We start from the raw sequence: 18,236 nt of genomic DNA, 5'->3' as shown, positions 1-18,236 counted from the left end.
AACAGTATTAAAATTGGTATTAGTATTTTTATATTCCAGGCTGAATTTTATATATTAGCTTAAAAACAATAATAACAGCTAATATTTATATTTTTCTGTGCTACATCCAAGGCAAAGCCTCATTTATGTAACCCTCCTAGAAGCTCTATAACAAAAGTACATTGAAGGCCCTGGCCAGCAGGCTTAGTTGGTTGGAGCATCATTCTGATACTCCAAGGTTGTGGGTTAGATCCCCCAGTCAAGAGCACCTACAAGAATCAGCCAATGACTTGATGAATAAATAGAAAAACAAAAACAAAAAGTGTTTCTCCCTCTCTCATAAGATTAAAAAAATTACATGTAATGGCTGAGAATATTAAAGCTCAGTTTACAGTAAATTAATTTTTCCCAAAGTCCACAGGTCTTAAACTGTGGAAGAGACTTGAATTCATATCACTGACTCCAATATCTACACTATAAGCTATCCTGAAACTGTAACACAAATAATTCCCCAAAACAAAGTTCTTTATTGTTTCTTTCTTTTGCCATTCTATACTAAGATCTAATTTCTGTGGCCTCTAAGAGATGAATAAAATTGTATATGTGTCCAAAGTTGTGCCAAATTTAAGTTTAAAAAAATCCTAGCTGCATTTTTCCATGAAACTCTGAGCTGCAACAGGTCTCCACCAGAGGGAAAGAAAGTATCCCTCCACCAGAGAGATACTCATGTGGCAAGTGTAATTTACACTTGGAGACAGGAGTAATACTGCACAGCTTTCAGTGAGAAGATTTGTTATTTCTAAACTGTTTTTATTCTCCAAAATTTGACATACTTTACATTTCAAGGAAAGCAAACATAGTTCATACATACGGTCTCTCTCTCAACACAGAACATGCCCCTTACTTGACTTACAGTTCAACTAAGTGCTACATTAGCAATAAATAATCACATTAGACTTTATCTTATCATTTCTTTATTGGCTGCCTCGTCAGCAAAGTATTGATTTTTTTAAGATTCTGCTTATAGTACATGATAGTTTGCTTGGCTGTGCTCCCAATATGTCTTTACAAACTTTAATAGTGTACTTCCCTATTAGATGTCTTTATTCACCTTTTAATAGATTTGCTTGCCTCCTATAATAACACTGCATCTGCTGTAGAATCTTACTTATCAGAGAGACAACAGGCTATAAAAAATGCAGAAACAAGCAAGCAGACAATGCTTGAGCTAAATATAACAGGAGAATTCAAACAAATGTGCCAATACAATTCACATTTTAATACAACCATTAAAACATGCAAAAACAAAGTATTTCAATGAATGATACAATTAAATCTACATTAATTTGTCCATGCAAATTCTTCTTCAAGTTCTCAGTGTGTTACAACAAACAATGAAGAAACAGAATTATCCCTCATATTGTTGTCTGTTGGGATTAAGAAAAAAATGATACCTTAATATACAGAAAATAAGATATATATCTGTGATACAGAGCATATATCCTCAAATTAATGTCCAGGGTGGAAGTGGGATGCAAGTGTTGTTACAGGACCAGCTTACCCCCTCTGACTGGGAGTAGCTACAAAGCAGAAGGGGAGGCAAAAGGAACCTACTGAACAGGTGCCAGGTTTACCTTAGTTCACTCATTCATATACCACCTTCACAGATATGCTGTTTTTCATGATGACCTCTGCTGATATTTACTTTTTTATAAAAATTGCTTAACTGTTCATGATTTAGCTTCATCGTGAGCTACAAGATTATGATATAGTGATCTGATATGTTGTTTTATGTACTTTAAGTACAGATTTTAAAAATACATTAATTCTGTGCACTATATAAAATCATCTCTTGTTTACATTTTGAATGATTGCTTAAGGATAGTTTTTTTACAAATATTTTAAGAGTAAACCACATTCAAACACACACTCATACATGAATTAGAGACAGCCTACTCAGAGTGTTTTGGTTTTAATTATTTTATATTTAGTACTTAAGGCACAATGTGGATTCCCTGGATCTGTGTAGTAATATTAAGTGTTCCAGGTCCACAACCTAAAGCTTTTCTTCCAGGCATTGGCATGTTTCTCTGTCCCTAAAAAGAAATGTGCATATTTCTCAAAGTTTACAAAAATATGCTAAACATAAGGCTTACAACTTGGTCTACATTGTCTTAAGACAAAATCTGAAAGGAAAAAAAAAGTGCTCAGGAGAGGTAGAAAACCAAATGTTATGGAGAACAATAAGTAAGACAAAGTAAATCATACTTACTATGACATACAAATACAACATTGTGGGAATTCTGTATTTTAAAGCCAAAATTCTATTATGTCTTTGAATAGATGATACATGAATTGATTTTCAATAATAGTTTCAAAATTAATTGTAAGCTGCTGAAATACTAGACCCAAAGAATAACATTTGATGGCAAACTCAAGTGACTAGTATGCCAACGTACCTCATTTTAATATTATAACTAAAATGTGGGATGATGTAATTATGAGAGAAGCACTATCGGTAATCTGGAGGGAAGGTTTGATAGGGGATAAACTTTAATGGGCACAAAGGAAAATAAGATGTATAATGTATAGGAAATTTAATATATTGCCCTGGCTGGTATAGCTCAGTGGATTGAGTGTGGGCCTGCGAACCAGACGATCACAGTTCAATTCCCAGTCAGGGTACATGCCTGGGTTTCGGGCCAAGTTCTCAGCAGAGGACACACCAGAGGCAGCCATACATTGATGTTTCTCTCTCGCTCTCCTTCCCTTCCCCTCTAAAGATAAATAAATAAAATCTTTAAAAAAAGATATATATATATATATACATATATATATATATATATATATGTATATGTATATGTATATATATGTACTTCTCCACCAAACAGAAGAGTTTTGTTTGTCTGGTATCTGAAAAAAAATTTGCTGAGTTTCTTCTAAAATAATGTCAATGTCATTTATATACAGATGCAATCATAAGTTTTATGTAAACTGATATATTTGTATAATGTCTCTCAAACAAATGGATGACAAATTACCAAAGCAAAGGTCAAGAAAGACCTAGATTATTTCTCAAATTGGTTTGTTGATCATGGCTGGATATTACACAGATCAAGTTTCTTATTTTTAGAAAGTATATGGAGTGTAATAATTATTATTTTTTTCACAGTAAGTGCTGACTCATGCAATGTAAGCATTCAACTAAAAAATGGGTAGAAAAATAGTCATCAAAATTGTCACCAAAACAGGAGAGGTGACAGACTTACATAATTATATAATCATTGTAATTCTTTGCTTTTTTACATCTCTCCTACTCTTGATATTAGACTAACAAATTTATTTTGGTAAAGACCGAAATAAATACATATGTGGATTCCAAGTGAGGGTAAAATATATTTTAAATTCATCACTTAGGTAGCATGTTTGAAGAAAACAAAATACCAGGAATTTACACTACACTTACTGTGTTAGGTCTTATTGAAATTGAGGAGAAAATAAGAAAGAAATAAGGTGAAAAGGGAAGCTAAGAGAAAAGAATGCGAACAGTAAGATGGAAGAAATGGTTAGGAAAGGTGAGAATTGGAAAGATAAGCTGATATTAAATTTTCTGGATTATATAAAAAAGATCTTACTCTATTCAAATTGATGAATGTTCAAAAGGTTGATGAAAACATTGAGCTCCATATATATATAAATTAACAAAATGTATTCATCATTATATAAATCTATATACTGTTATGTAGTAAAATCTGTTGGGGTGAAAGAATATACACAGAAACATAGGTTTTCTCTTTTTCCAATGCTAATAAGTAGAAAATGTCAAATCAATTACTGTGAGCTAAATTTTTAGCTCACAAATTTCTGGCTTGAGATCAGAATCTCACAAATTTCTGGCTTGAGATTTTGGTTACCCTTCACTACTTTTAACAACCAAACCCTCACCCTCCATTAACCCACATTTTTAGCTAAAACCTTCCTTCAAACTGGTCCTTCCACCAAGCACCAAAAAGTCTGATGAAAAAATAAAAGGAGAATAGACCCCAAAAGAGGCAAACACATCATTAGTTCCTCCACAATGGCGGATTCTATATTCTCCAGGAATTTTCTTTACTGGAAATTCTTTACAAAATTCAACAACAACAAAAAATTAACTCTGAATAAAATTTTTCAATGGTTTCTTCACTTTATAAGTCTAATTGCTTTGTTTATAGCCAAATTTTGAATCAGTTCACAATGTTCTAGACTTAAAATGGCTTTATATTGAACACTTATACTCCCAAATGGGCTCTTGCTCATTAAAAAAATGAAAATAGGAACACATATGTAACTGGCAAAGATAGAGTATATTGTAAAAAATATTTTGTTTTTGTTTTCTAACAAAAGTTAGAGTATTTTGTTTTCTTCAAACATGCTACCTAAGTGATGAATTTAAAATATATTTTACCCTCGCTTGGAATCCATATATATATTTATTTCGGTCTTTACCAAAATAAATTTGTTAGTCTAATATCAAGAGTAGGAGAGATGTAAAAAAGCAAAGAATTACAATGATTATATAATTATGTAACTACATGCAGGTAAATATAATCAAATCTAATTCAAATATATTAGATGCAAACAGTATTCCTCTTCCTATTTGTAAGTTAGCATGACTGATGGATTGACTCAGTATTTTAAAAAAATTTTTTTGAAAAAGAGAGGACAATTTAATTATAGATTAAAATTGGTGTCAAATATAGTATAGATTATCTTAAAATATAATTTTAATTAATCCTCTTAATTACTTTATAATAGATAGTGTTTATTTTACATTTCAGAAAGTTAAACATATGGAGACGCATACATTTAAGATTACATGGCCAATAAATCATGAAGCCAAATTCTTTGCTGTTTTTTACATTCTATCATACTTATAGTGTGGTATCTACATATTTATTCATGCAAATAAATGTAATTAAGTAGATCATTTTCCAAAAGCATTTACAAAGCATGCTTATGATGTAGAACAATGCCAGTATACTTAGTCTTGTAAATGTGTTATATCTTAGAAAAGTTTTAACAGAATATTGGGAAATGTGAAATTTTCAAATATATCACATAAACTGATAAATACTGTCTCAACTTTAAGAGAAGCCCTGAGGTAGTACTGGATGAAGGTATAACGGCAGATAGGATGCGTCATTTTAGCTGCGATGACCACTGTCTTCATATTCAGCTGTGAAGAAAGATAAATATAACAATACACTCACACACACAAACACAAACACACAAGTCCACCATATTGGACCTCAAATACTGAATTAACATTACCAAGATAATATATGGAGGCTTAAGAAAAAAAACTTAAGCCATCTTAATTTTTTATCCTCAGTCTTAAATTTCTTGTATACTCCAGATGTACTAACATTGTTTTCCTTTCTCTGCCAATATTTAAGAATGTTTGCTTTAGAAAAAATCTCTTTAGAGACCAGTCTGAAGAACTAAGGTTTCCAATAAGAAATCTATCACTGTGAACTTCTGTTTTTCCCTGCTAAAATGCAACATTCATCTAGGAAGGCATTAAATGGAACAGTTTTACATTTTCCTGACTAACATGTGACTAGAGAGCAAAAGGTACAAATTTTTATCCTAAACTGAAAGCATCTAAACAAAAAGGCACTCACCATTTTAAAACAAATTGCACACACCATTAAAAATATTTTTGAAGAAGAAAGACATTTCTTAAAACCATTTGTATTCACTTGGCAGACATTCACATATCAGGGGCCATGCTAGTTATGCTGTCATTTGCAGAACTATTTGCTCCACATTAAAGCAAAACACCATCTCCACTTCAGCAGGAAGTCTTGCTGCATAATTACATTGGTCCTTTTCAGAAAGTTTGCAACGCTCTTGTCTATTGATAAAAAGAGAACCCTGTTTCCAGTGGGATGTAATGTCTAGTGATTTTTAATACCTTAAAAAGATAGCTCATATTTTGAAGTACTCTCCAATATTCACCTTTTTTTATTATTAACTGCAGAAATTCCATTCACTTCCTTATGCAACACTTGGAATATTTTGCTTTTATCCCTAAAGATAATTAAACCACATGGATTTAATTTCAGCTTATTCTTTTATTTCTATAATTAAAACTCTGGCCCACAGACTTACAATTATGTAAGAACAAAAAAAGGAAAATGATATTATCTTTACTGCTTATACCTAATCAATTTAAATTACCTAAATGATCTACTTAAATTACTTTAATAATCAATATTTTCAGAAAGACAACTGCACGCAGCAGGGACATATCTATTAAATGGGTGCCCTGAATAAGGCAATGCCTCTATGGAGAAGGGATGTGACAGGCTTAGGTAGGCGTAGGTAAGCCTAGGAGGATTGGAAAATCACCAGGCAAGAAAACTGTACCATGGGAAACTGTAGCCTGGGAAAATGCCTGCCTGGGAAGCTGCCTGCTGACCCTACCTAGGACAAACAGATGCCTGGCTAAGATCAGGGTCTGGGGTTGGCCAATCTGGCCCAACAGGATGCGGCTTTAACTTGAGCCTGACAAGATGTACCAAGCACAATGGGCAGCAGAAATAGCACCCAGCAACCATCTCTAGCCAGTCAGACTGATACCCCAACCAGTTACCCTTCATGGATTTTTGCACTTCAAATTCCTACCCTAAGAACAACTGAGTGAGTCCTAAACTTTCTTGGTTGGCTCCCCAACCTCCCTTGGTTTGGCCCACTTTCCCTCTTAGTCCCTGCTAATAAAACCTGCTCCTTAGCTCACTGCAGTCTGTCTGGTTTCTTTAGCAACTCGGGCGTAACAGGATGGATTCTGACAAAGAAAAGGAGGCTGATTTCATTTTATACTCACCACTGTGTCTCTGCCTTTTTTCTTTCTTTTTAAATTACTTTATTGTTGTTCAGTTGCAGTTGTTTGCATTCTCCCCCCTCCCGCTATCCACCCCCCCCCAGCCAAACCCACCTCCCCGCCTTGATTCCACCCTCCCCCTTGGTTTTGTCCATGTGTCCTTTATATTAGTTCCTGAAAACTCTTCTTCCTACTATCTCTCCCCTGGCTCTGGCTATTATTAGATTGTTCTTGATTTCAATTACTCTGGTTATATTTTGTTTGCTTTTTGTGTGTGTGTGGATTATGTTCCAGTTAAAGGTGAGATCATATGGTATCTTCCTTCTTTCTGAAAGCCTGTCCTGGATCCTGAATGTAGTTAACATCTTGCTTACAGCACATTCTCCCAGCTTCTGGTTCCTACCCATTGGGAACTTTCTTGTCTTTTACCACACTCTCTAGTCTTTAAGGGATTGAGACAGAGGCTACACTGAAATGATAAATTACTGTACTGGGCCTTGGTCCAGTTATAGAACAGCAGATTGAGGTTGGGCTGGTACCCTTTCACCATAGAAGCAGATCCATTAGCCATGAATAACCCATGAACTCCAATGTGATACATTTTTACCAGGGTTCTGAATGTGTCTCCTTTTGTGTAGACAACTACCATTCTTCATATATTAATTATGTAGATAAATGCCCAGATGTTGTTTTATTTTTTATTGTTGTTCAAATAGAGTTGTGTCCATTTCCCTGCCACCACTGCCCCCGGCCCAATCTCTCCCCACCTCTCACCCTTAATCCTACCCCCCTTTGGCTTTGTCCATGTGTCTTTTATACATGTTCCTTGACAACCCTTCCCCTATTTCCCCCCATTATCCCTCTCCCTATTTCTCTCTGGTTATTGTCAGTTTGTTCTTCATTTCAATGTCCCTGGTTATATTTTGCTTGCTTGTTTGTTTTGTTGATTAAATTCTGCTTATAAGTGAGATCATATGGTATTTGTCTTTCATTATCTGGTTTATTTCACTTAGTATAATGCTCTCCAGACTAGCACTTGGCTATTGTAAATTGTTCTTCTATTAGATGTCAAGATTTTAAAATAGCCCATCCTAGCCTGACAATGCCTATGGATCAAATAAATATAAAATATAGAAATGTCTAACAAACCAGTTATTTTACTTCATTGCTATACAGGGAGAGATTTCTGGGCACAAAATGTGGTGTAAAAAATAATATCAGAGTATAGCGTAGCCACTCTCAAAATACTGTAAAATAAGGAAAAAGTGCTAAGTTACTTGTGATATAGCCTCACCTACAAGTGTTATAATTTAGTCTGAACACAGAGTCATATTCCTTAAAAAATTATAAACCTAGAGAATTTATAGTGAGTTCTATACTCAGCTACATATCTACAGTTTCCCTTCTAAATAGTTCCAAAAGTTTGTTTAAAAATCCCCTACCCCATGTAATGAGAGTCCAAAGGCTACAATACAAGAACTTACAATACTTTATCTCTAAGTACCTACAACTGATTAACGTAATGTGCACCCTTTCTTGTAGACCAGAAATGACATAATACTGTTAAGACTCTATTAGAATAACATCAGAGTATTTTGAGAATTCTGACCCCATTTAATGCATCTGTGTTATTCCAAAATGGTTACAAATGCTAACTTCTCCATATGTATGTTAGGACTTGAATGATGCCTTAATACAGTGGTTAACACCTAGAGAAATATAATCTTCAAAAGAATAGATAATGACTCAATGTCTGGGATATTAGGGCTGAAATATCAGGGGAGGACAAATAAAGCTAAACACTGAAGATTTTTCAAAGAAGGTGAGATTCATAAAAACCAAAAATTTTTTGAACTTTTTGAAGGAGCAATGACCAGATTTATCCTCCCACCTGAAAAAATAATCTATAGATAGATATAGATTAGAAACAGATATAGATAAAGATAATAGATAGATAGATAGATAGATAGATAGATAGATATAGATATGTTACATGAAACAATGATTGTGAAGATACTAAACATCAGGCAACAAGAGATAATGATGTCTGAAAGACAGAAAATTAGGTGATCCCTAATCCTGCTCAACCTTATTGTATTGTAAGTTTCCCCACTGCAACATGAAAGAAGTAAAGTTAGGCAAAACCTGTGGATTCCATGAGCTAACAAGACAACCAAGAGTCCAATGAGACCATCATAGTTATCAGGACAGTAATGAAGGAGAGAATGCTGTACAGAATATGAACCCCAGAGATTTGCAAAGGGTCTTTCTTGAGTATTCAGCAGAGAATTATTCAGTGTACACAAATGAAAAAAAAACTACCAGAAGCCAGCAAGAGAACCACCCAAAAGGATCATAAGGAACAGTATCTGTAGTTACCACAGGATCTGAAATAGTGCCTGTTCCTACTAAGTCAGACTAAACTATTTATAATGCACGGGACACTGGGTAGAGTTTTGAGGGTATTGCCTCCAAAGAGAATAGTTAGTTCCAAGGGGAAAAACAAACAAAATGAACAAAACAGAAACAAACAAACAGAAAACAGCTGCTCTGTCCCCACCTAACAAATCTTAAAATCTAAAAATCAATGGATAACACTGATTTAAGTAACTTAACAATATCGCAAAACAAATCTCAAAACTATTTACAGAAACACAAAAAATCAGACACCTAACAAGGTAAATGGCTAGTAGAGAAAGAAGGGAAAGGAACAGAGCACAAATGGCACAAGATGAGACAAATAAGATGATACAAAAGAAAAAAAATAATATGACTATGTAAGGTGGAAAATGTTAATGAAACTTAATGTGGTGGTTATTTCACAATGTGTACATGCATTAAACCATCATGTACAACTAAACTGACACATGGTTGCATGACAGTTACATCTCAATGAAACAAGGACGGGGAGAAAGCAGTATTCAACAAGAAATGAAGATTACCTGTGGTCTCAGCACAGGCATTTGAATAAGTCCATGAAGTGATTCAAATGGAAAAAAAGGATAAAGAGTTTTGCTGGAGTCTCAATATGTGAGAAATATAATAAATTTGGTGTTGCCAGAAAAGAACATTTCAGAGAAGAGGCATATATTACGAGTTGTGCATTAGTCATGGAGATCTTTGAAATAATTAAAAACAAAAACTGGCAAACTTAGGGGAAAAGGAATGTATTGGAAGTTTATTTGGTAGCTTGAAGAACCTAAGGGGGGCATCAAGGGCAGAGGCTACCTCTTCTGGTGCCACATGGAATGAAATGATCCAAAGTGAATGCACACTGTATGGCTTCATTTTGTCTAAATGCACACTGATCTACGGTGACTGAAAGCAGATAAACGGTTGTCTGAGGAGGCAGGGAAGCAAGAAGTGGTGGCAAAGACAGGTACTGTGAAGCAGAGCAAGATGTTTCTAGGAGTGATTAATATGTTCATTATATTGATTGTGGTGTGTAAACCTGTTCAAACTTAATATATTGCACATTTTACTTCACTAAAGCCATTAAACAAACAGGACTCACAAAGTGTAGTACATATACAAAATTATGATTCTAAGGCTTTGTGGAAAAGATATAATAAACACCTTAAGATCATACTAATAATACATGATCTTCAGCATTTGTTATTATACTGGGCATTATTCTCTTATATCACAAACTCTTTGTAACTCTTTATTTTGGTGTCATAAAATTTTATTATATGTAGTTAAATGTCTTATTTATTCCTGTAACGTTACAGCCTCCATTACAGAATGCATAATTTGAGTGTTTTATCCTATGTCAATACGAAGTATTTAGCAAAAAAGTGTTGAAAAAGAAACAAAAAACTACTTTTGAGGGCCTACTGTTCACTTATATATATATATGTGTATATATATATACATATATATATATATATACATATATATATATATATACTGGACACTTGCACACTTTTATTTCTTTTAACTCTCTCATCGGGTTTCTAAGGAGAAAATTATTATATCTGTTTACAGTTAAGAAAATAGTCAACACCTGAAGAAATCTACCCAATTAATGACTGTTGAAATAAAAAATGGAGCTGGGTTCTGACTAACTCAGCGTTTATGGTCCCTGTTCACAGCGCTGTCCATGTACTCCATAGCCGGGCCGTCCTCCTCTGGGGAGGCACACCTCACTGTGTAAGTTTGACAGAAGACGTCAATGATTCTGTATTTTGAAACCTCCTTACAATTTAAGTCAATTTTGCACACTAATCAAGCCTAAAGTATTAAATCGATAAAGAGGAAAAGCAGTACTTACACAAAAATGGAAAAAAATGTATATAAATTTTAAAAAAGGAAATTAGAGTCCCCAAGTTCAGATTTAGAGGAGAAAGTTCTTATATTTAGCTGAACCAAATAACATCTGTATTTTTATTTCTTTCCTTCACTAATTTCTCAAATATTTATTTGTCTTAGATTCTACACTAAGTAATAGGTATATATTAGGAAATAGAAGATATGTAATTTAGCCCTCCTAAAATTTATACTTTGGCAAAGGAGACAGGAGACTTCATTAGAATACATCAAACTATATAAAAACAATTTATTAGTAGATGATGGTGAAAATCTGGTATAATAGATACAAAATTTTTCTAATTTCAGGTTATAGAAATCAGCTCTGGATCAACAGGGGAAACACTGGTTTTACGTGGTTTGAATTAAACACAGTATTACAATACAAAAGTGGATATACAGTAGTGGAGAACAGAAGAGAGCACATTATCTGACTGAAAATGTATATTCTGTTCCACAGATCATAATTGCAGTATAGAAATGGAGATGGTTTCAGGGGAGAGAGATACTGATTATCAGAATGAAAACTATACCCCATGGAGAGAGACTACACAAAATGAAATCATTTGACCTAAACAAGAATGTAAAAAAATGTAAGTTGAGAATAATGAAACAGAGGGCTTTTACACAAGGGATGGTGTTGAGGTTTTCAAAATTTCTATTGGAAAAGATAAAAATAAAAAGCAGGTTTCATTTATAGTATGACAACTTTAGATATAAAGGGGTGTTTTTATTTTTGTTTGTTTGTATAGATGATGACTCACAAACACAGACCTACTTTAACCAGATGGCCTCAAATGACCTATTTCTTTCAGATTCCATGAACATTATAACACTATATGCATTTGACATGGAACTGAGTAGACTTAATATTTTCAGCTCCATCACTTTTTGTGGTTTAGAAATGCATTTGGTTTTAATTCAGCAACATGATTAGTGAATTCTTTCCATCTGTAAGATGCTAAATATTACCAAGTTACAGCATTCAGCCAAAAAATGAAACCAAATAGATAGTAAATGGGTAATTTTGCAGTATCAAGAAGTACTAAATTCCAGCTTGGAAAATCAAATTACATTAAAAAAGTCTCTGGAATGTGAGGTAAGTACCACTGCCCCCTCAACACACACTGACAGTTCTTGGAGAGTCATACCTTTAGTCAGTCAATAGAGTCACAAGTAATTACTTTCAGTTTAATTGTTCTAAACTAGGGATTTTAGCTTGTCCATATTTTTGCATTTGTTTCAGTGCCAACAAATACAACATTCAGTGCTAAGACTTAACTGTATCTTCCAAAAAAGAATCTGGACAATTTGTGCCTATTAGCCAATAACCAAGTTTTATAAATTAAGAAAAAACTAATACTTTCTCATAAAAGTTTTTAAAATATTGGAACAAAGTATAGTGTTAATAACCTTCACTCTGCATGGTAAAAGCTTTTGAAAGCATGTTCTGTATTTCAGTGTCTTTGGTTATATTTTGCTTGCTTGTTTGCTTTGTTCACAGGAACAAGTATAAAAGACACATGGAAAAAAACTAAGGTGGGGGGGATTGGGAGGGAGGTGGGGAGCACTAGGGAGGGTGGGCTGGAATGGGAGTAAAAGACAGAAAACTGTACTTGAACAATAATTAAATTAAAAAATAATAATAAAATAAAAATGTAAAATTAAAAAAAAAGCTTTTGACAGCATAATAAGGGTATATAATGTTAGCACGAACAAAGTTTCATCTCAATAGCCACTTATATTTTCATCTATTTAAGAATCATAGGGGAAAAGGGAATGGACTCACATGAACAAGTATAAAGGACACATGGACAATAACTAAGGGTGGGGCCGGAAATGGGAGGGAGGCGGGGAGCATGGGGCAGGGTAGGGCAGAGTTGGGAACATAAGACAAAAAGCTGTACTTGAACAAAAATTAAATAAAAAATTATTTAAAAAAAACAGGAATCTAAACAACAAAACAAACAAGCAAGCAAAATATGACCATTGACACTCAAATACGGAACAGGCTGACAGGGTCCAGAGAGGAGAGGGGAGAGAATCATGGGGAAAAAGGGGAGGGACTCACATGAATAAGTATAAAGGACACATGGACAATAACTAAGGTGGGGGGTGGAGATGGGAGGGAGGTGGGGAGCACTGCGGCGGGCAGGGCAGGGAATATAAAACAGAAACTGTACTTGAATAAGAATTAAATAAAAAAATAAAAATTAAAAAAATCATTAATTCACACAAAATGTATAAGAAAAATCGATGAATGTTTTTAAATGTGTGGCCTGCATGGCATGAATGGTGAGCTGTGAAACACACACCAGATGGTTCAGTGTATGAACAAAGAGTTAGGTGGTATTGACTGGCTGGTGAGAAAGTTATACCCTGCTCAATTTTCCTTCATTGTCCCTAGTTGCTTTATTACGAAGAGTTCAGTCATGGGAAGATAGGGCTTCTCTAACACTCACTGGATTTTAACAGGCCATTGCCAAACTATAATTGTGTCAAACTAGAATTTAATGTTACTGTTTTCATTGTACTTAATTTAATATTACCTTTGTGGCAAGCAACTAAATTTCCATTTGAGGTCATGAGGACATGGAATGCCCTTACAGGAAGAGGACAGTTATCACTATGTTTAGAATAGCCACTAAAGAATGCTGAAAACAAAAACAGACTAACAGACTAACAGACTAACAGACTAACAGACTAACTTTTTCTTCGGCTTATTATTGCCTTCAAATTGCCTCTATTGCCATCCTACTCCCACTCACTCACTCTCAATGACAACAGGTTATTTTAAAAATCTACTTAAGTATGCATTTTCTTCTGATGACATTTACCTCTTCTGATTTGTTTGGGATCATTTGTATCTATGTTTTAATTTCTTGCCTTATTGAAAATTTAAAGCAAGTCAAGGCAGCTCTATTGATGAATGGTTTAGTGTATGCGTCTGGAGACAAATCCCGTGGATTCAAATATCTTCTCACCCTCTACCACCTGTGCGACTCTGAGAAAATTACTTACAATCTCTGAGTTTTTATATCCTTTCCTTTAAATTATGGATAAAAATAATATGTCTCTCACAGGATTGTTGTGATAATGAAATGATATAATTCACATAATGATTAAAACAATGCCTAACACTTAAGCTTTTAAAACTATTTTAGAACAATTTTATTTTGTTTATTTTTTTACTTAAGATGCTTTATTTATTGCATTTCTCCATTACCATTTAGCCCCATGATCTGCCCCCCTCACAACTGCCACACTGTTGTCCATTATGTCCACGAGTTCTTTTCGCCCCATCCCTCTACCCTTTAACCACTCCCCCTCAGCTGCCATCCCGCTCTCTGTCTACAAGTCTGTCTCTGTTTTGCTTGTTAGATCAGTTTGTTCACTAAAATGTGAAGTGGATTTAAGCTATGTTCACAAAGCAGATATTTTTGTGTCAAATACCCTGGGTTTAAGCTCCACTTTCACCACTTACTGACTGTGGAACTTTGGGCAAATTTCATACCCTCATTGGGCCTCAATTTCCTCTTTGATAAAATAGGGAAAATAAAGAAATTAAGTGAAGTAATTATTGTGAACCCTTTAACAATTACTATGCCATATGTCAAACATCAAATAAATATCAGACATTTTTTATGATGATCGATAATTATCAGTTAACACAATATAATCTACCAAAGCAGTTAACTCACATCAAATTGAGGAGGAAGAACAAGAACACAATCTAGATATAACATTCCAGCCAAGAAATTATGCTAATAGCAAATATGTCATTATTTTACTTTTATAAGTATATATGTATAATAAAATATAGTAAACTAGTCAGTATTCTAAACTAATCAGCAAAGGTTATTAATAATTGCTATGGACAAGTTAGCAATGAATGCAGTTTGAGACCTTGTGAATTGATTATGAATACCAATTCCACAAAGTGGAAAAGGGTGGTTATGATATCATGATATCATGATAAGCTACTCTCGTTGTTTATTCTAAAGACACGACTGCATGGAAGACATTAGAAAAAAACAAAGATGCATTATTGCCAGTGATTATACATGTAGCCCATAAGTTTTGTTCAATATAAATAGAATTTCAGAGACCATAAAGGTTTTTTAAAATTTTGTTTCTCTCAGAAATGTTCATTAAGAGCAGTGTGAATTCTAGCAATATATTTAACACAATTTTGTCTATGAAGCCTGAAAGTCTTATTTTTAATTTAAGCAAACTATGTCTTCTCTAATCAGTTACTAAGTTAAACTTTTTATTTCCCCAACAATGCAAAGTTTGGTATATTTGCCTAAAAAGTGGCTTCAATGCTTAATAAATGTTAATAAAATGAGTAACATGTGACAACTACTCTTTACTTGTATCACGATGTTGACATTTTTAAGATAAGATAAAATTCATTAGACAAAATGATTATGTTCTCCATTTCTGCAATGTTAACTAAGAAATAATCATTTTAAGTAAAATAAAGGATTAAAGGAAAATATTCATGTTTCAGAATCAAATACTAACAAGTGATAGCAGTCATCTATTAAAAACATAACCAATATTTTTATTTTTTCTTTTATTTCACAATGTTTAAGAGGGAAATATTATTGAATGAATAAAAAATCATATGACATTATGCATAAAAATGAAGTGTTGGACAGTACAAGATAGTGTTTCATTGTTTCTGTTTATTAAATGCTAGTGTCATTTACATACTCTAATATAATGAGATTGCAGTTTTATCCCATCTTTCTGATCTATATTTTCAGAAGCAGTCTTGACTTACATTAAGCAATACTGACTCTTCTGCCTTACTTCCCCATGCTTTTTATGAAAGAGCTACCCTGAGGTTGTTGAGTCTGTGAACACAGAGACAACCTTTCTCATGTAAGACTTCAGTTTCATCAGGATTGTGCTCAAATTCGTCTCGCTATGGCCATCGCGGATGACAACATAAACACGATAGGTAAGATCCACAGTCACCAAACACTCACCACAGTTGGCCTCATCTGATGCATCTGCACAGTCTGGGTCCTCATCACAAACCCACAGCTTGGAAATGCAATGCTTGGTAGTTTTACATTGGAAATAGTCTGGAGAACAGCTGTTTTCAGCTTAAGAGGAAAATACCTATTAAAATGTGGCTTTGGGCAAGGATACTTTATATAAAAAGCAATTAGACAAACCGATATTTAAGATAATTGAGAATGTATCATCCTCTAATTAATAAGGCTCTGAAGGTGAGGAGTTTTAACTTTTAATTGTAGTGTGTACCTAATATCCTTTCATAGAGATAAATAAAACACATTTCTCTAATGACACATTTGATAAAAATCAGATTTTTCAAAACAGTCTCTCTAAAATTAGATTAGATTTTAAAACTAATTTTATAAACAAAAATTAAAGGTCATTTAGAATAAGTTTTTCATAATAAATACAAAATAAAATTTATACAAGGGAGATTTTATAAATGAAAAACTACTGGAACTGGAAGATGTTAATCAATGAAGAAATAAAAAGCACAACATTTACCCAAATCTCTAGCTGTGTTGAGTTTTGAGGAAAGGGGAGAACATCTGACTCAGACTGTCAACTGCCTCACAAACCCTAGGCAGCTTACGAATCAGCTTTAAGAATGACTAACCATAAAGAACTGTGAGAGACTTTACAATGCATCATCTTAATCAAATTACTGGATGACTGCACTTATTTACTGATGAATGTTTGAGGAGAAAAAATAGAACTTCAACAAGACAGAAATGTTGACAGTGTATCTGTTGAAATCCTGAAACTTGATAGGTCCTCTATTGTTCAGAGCCTGCCTGTGTGTGAACACATCAGCCTTCCTGCTCACACACAAGTGTGTACATTGTTTTCTCTTCCACTTAAAGTAATTGAATTCTGGTAGAGATTAAAATAAGTGGTGAATAAAATGAAAAGGTGTTTTACTATTGTTCTTTGAAATGGCTTGTTAAGATACATTAAATAGTGTATTATGTACTACAGTTTTCAACAAATAACTTTGTTGTTATTTTGCTCAGATTTTGTTTCTCCTCATTCATTTAAATGTATTTTATGGGGAAAAATCAATATCTAATTAAAATGGAGTTAATTTCAATAAACTAATTAATCAGTGGAAGATTACTTGTACCTACTTACTGTGAGCAATATATATATATATATATATATATATATATAAATAAATAAAATCACCTTTAATATTGTTTTTCCTGCTTCTCTTAAGGATGATATGAATGAATGAATTTTACTTCATGTTTGTCAAAACCTCCAGGTAGCTTTATAAGTAGGTCATCCATGTCTTAATTTTCTCTATATTTTTTCACTTACAGCTTCTTAACCCATCCCAATAGACAGCTACTTGGAATTATTTGGCATAATTGTTATTATATTTTTCTATACTGTATGAATTTACACTTCATGAGTATAGTTTTTAGAGCACTTTCAGTTGGGAGTCAGAAGTAAGATGAGGCAGGGCATTTAAGGGTGACTTACGGCAGTCCCTTTCGTCTTCCTCATCTCCACAGTCATCTTGTCCATTGCATCTGAGGTTTGCTGGGATACATTTCTGATTCTTGGTGCACTTGAATTGACCAGAGAGGCAGACATGTGTATCTAAAAGATACAATGAACAAAATTATTTGTGCTGAAACCTGTGTCTGCATTTAAGTCAGTGAGGACATAAGTAGTTAAGAATTAGATTTAAGCTCTGGCTGGTGTAGTTCACACGATCGCAGTTCGATTCCCAGTCAGGGCACATGCCTGGGTTGCAGGCCAGTTCCCAGCAGGGGATGCACTAGAGGCAACGATACATTGATATTTCTGTCCCTCTCTCCTTCCCTTCCCCTCTAAAGATAAATAAATAAAATCTTTAAAAAATAACTAGATTTATGTTCCTTAGTTAAAAAATTAATCACCTACCACAGTTGAGTTCATCTGAATTGTCTCCACAGTCATTCTCTCCATCACAGATGAAAGCAGGAAGTGCACAGAGCCCGGTACCACATTGAAATCGGCCCGGCTGACATTTAAATTCAGCTAGGGGAAGAAACACATGGGT

The 18,236-nt window shown here is 33.9% G+C and overlaps 1 protein-coding gene across 1 annotated transcript in view; it reads right to left on the bottom strand.

The window, feature by feature from the left end:
• LRP1B (LDL receptor related protein 1B) overlaps positions 1–18,236 on the bottom strand; it is a gene marked incomplete at its 3' end in the record, with an annotated part of 1,343,287 nt that overhangs the window by 44,494 nt on the left and 1,280,557 nt on the right. Inside the window, exons 65-67 of the mRNA XM_037064526.1 lie at positions 18,098–18,214; positions 17,672–17,791; positions 16,153–16,272 (exon numbers count right to left, since the gene is read on the bottom strand). Coding sequence (XP_036920421.1) covers positions 16,153–16,272; positions 17,672–17,791; positions 18,098–18,214 — 357 coding nt within the window. The remainder of the gene's footprint in view (positions 1–16,152; positions 16,273–17,671; positions 17,792–18,097; positions 18,215–18,236) is intronic.

This window comes from Sturnira hondurensis, unplaced genomic scaffold (assembly GCF_014824575.4).
Source record: "Sturnira hondurensis isolate 20B ecotype Veracruz unplaced genomic scaffold, ASM1482457v3 Scaffold0015475, whole genome shotgun sequence".
Taxonomy (NCBI): Eukaryota; Metazoa; Chordata; class Mammalia; order Chiroptera; family Phyllostomidae; genus Sturnira; species Sturnira hondurensis.
The sequence above is the reverse complement of the archived record's forward strand: the minus strand, read 5'-3'. Positions and strand labels throughout refer to the sequence as shown.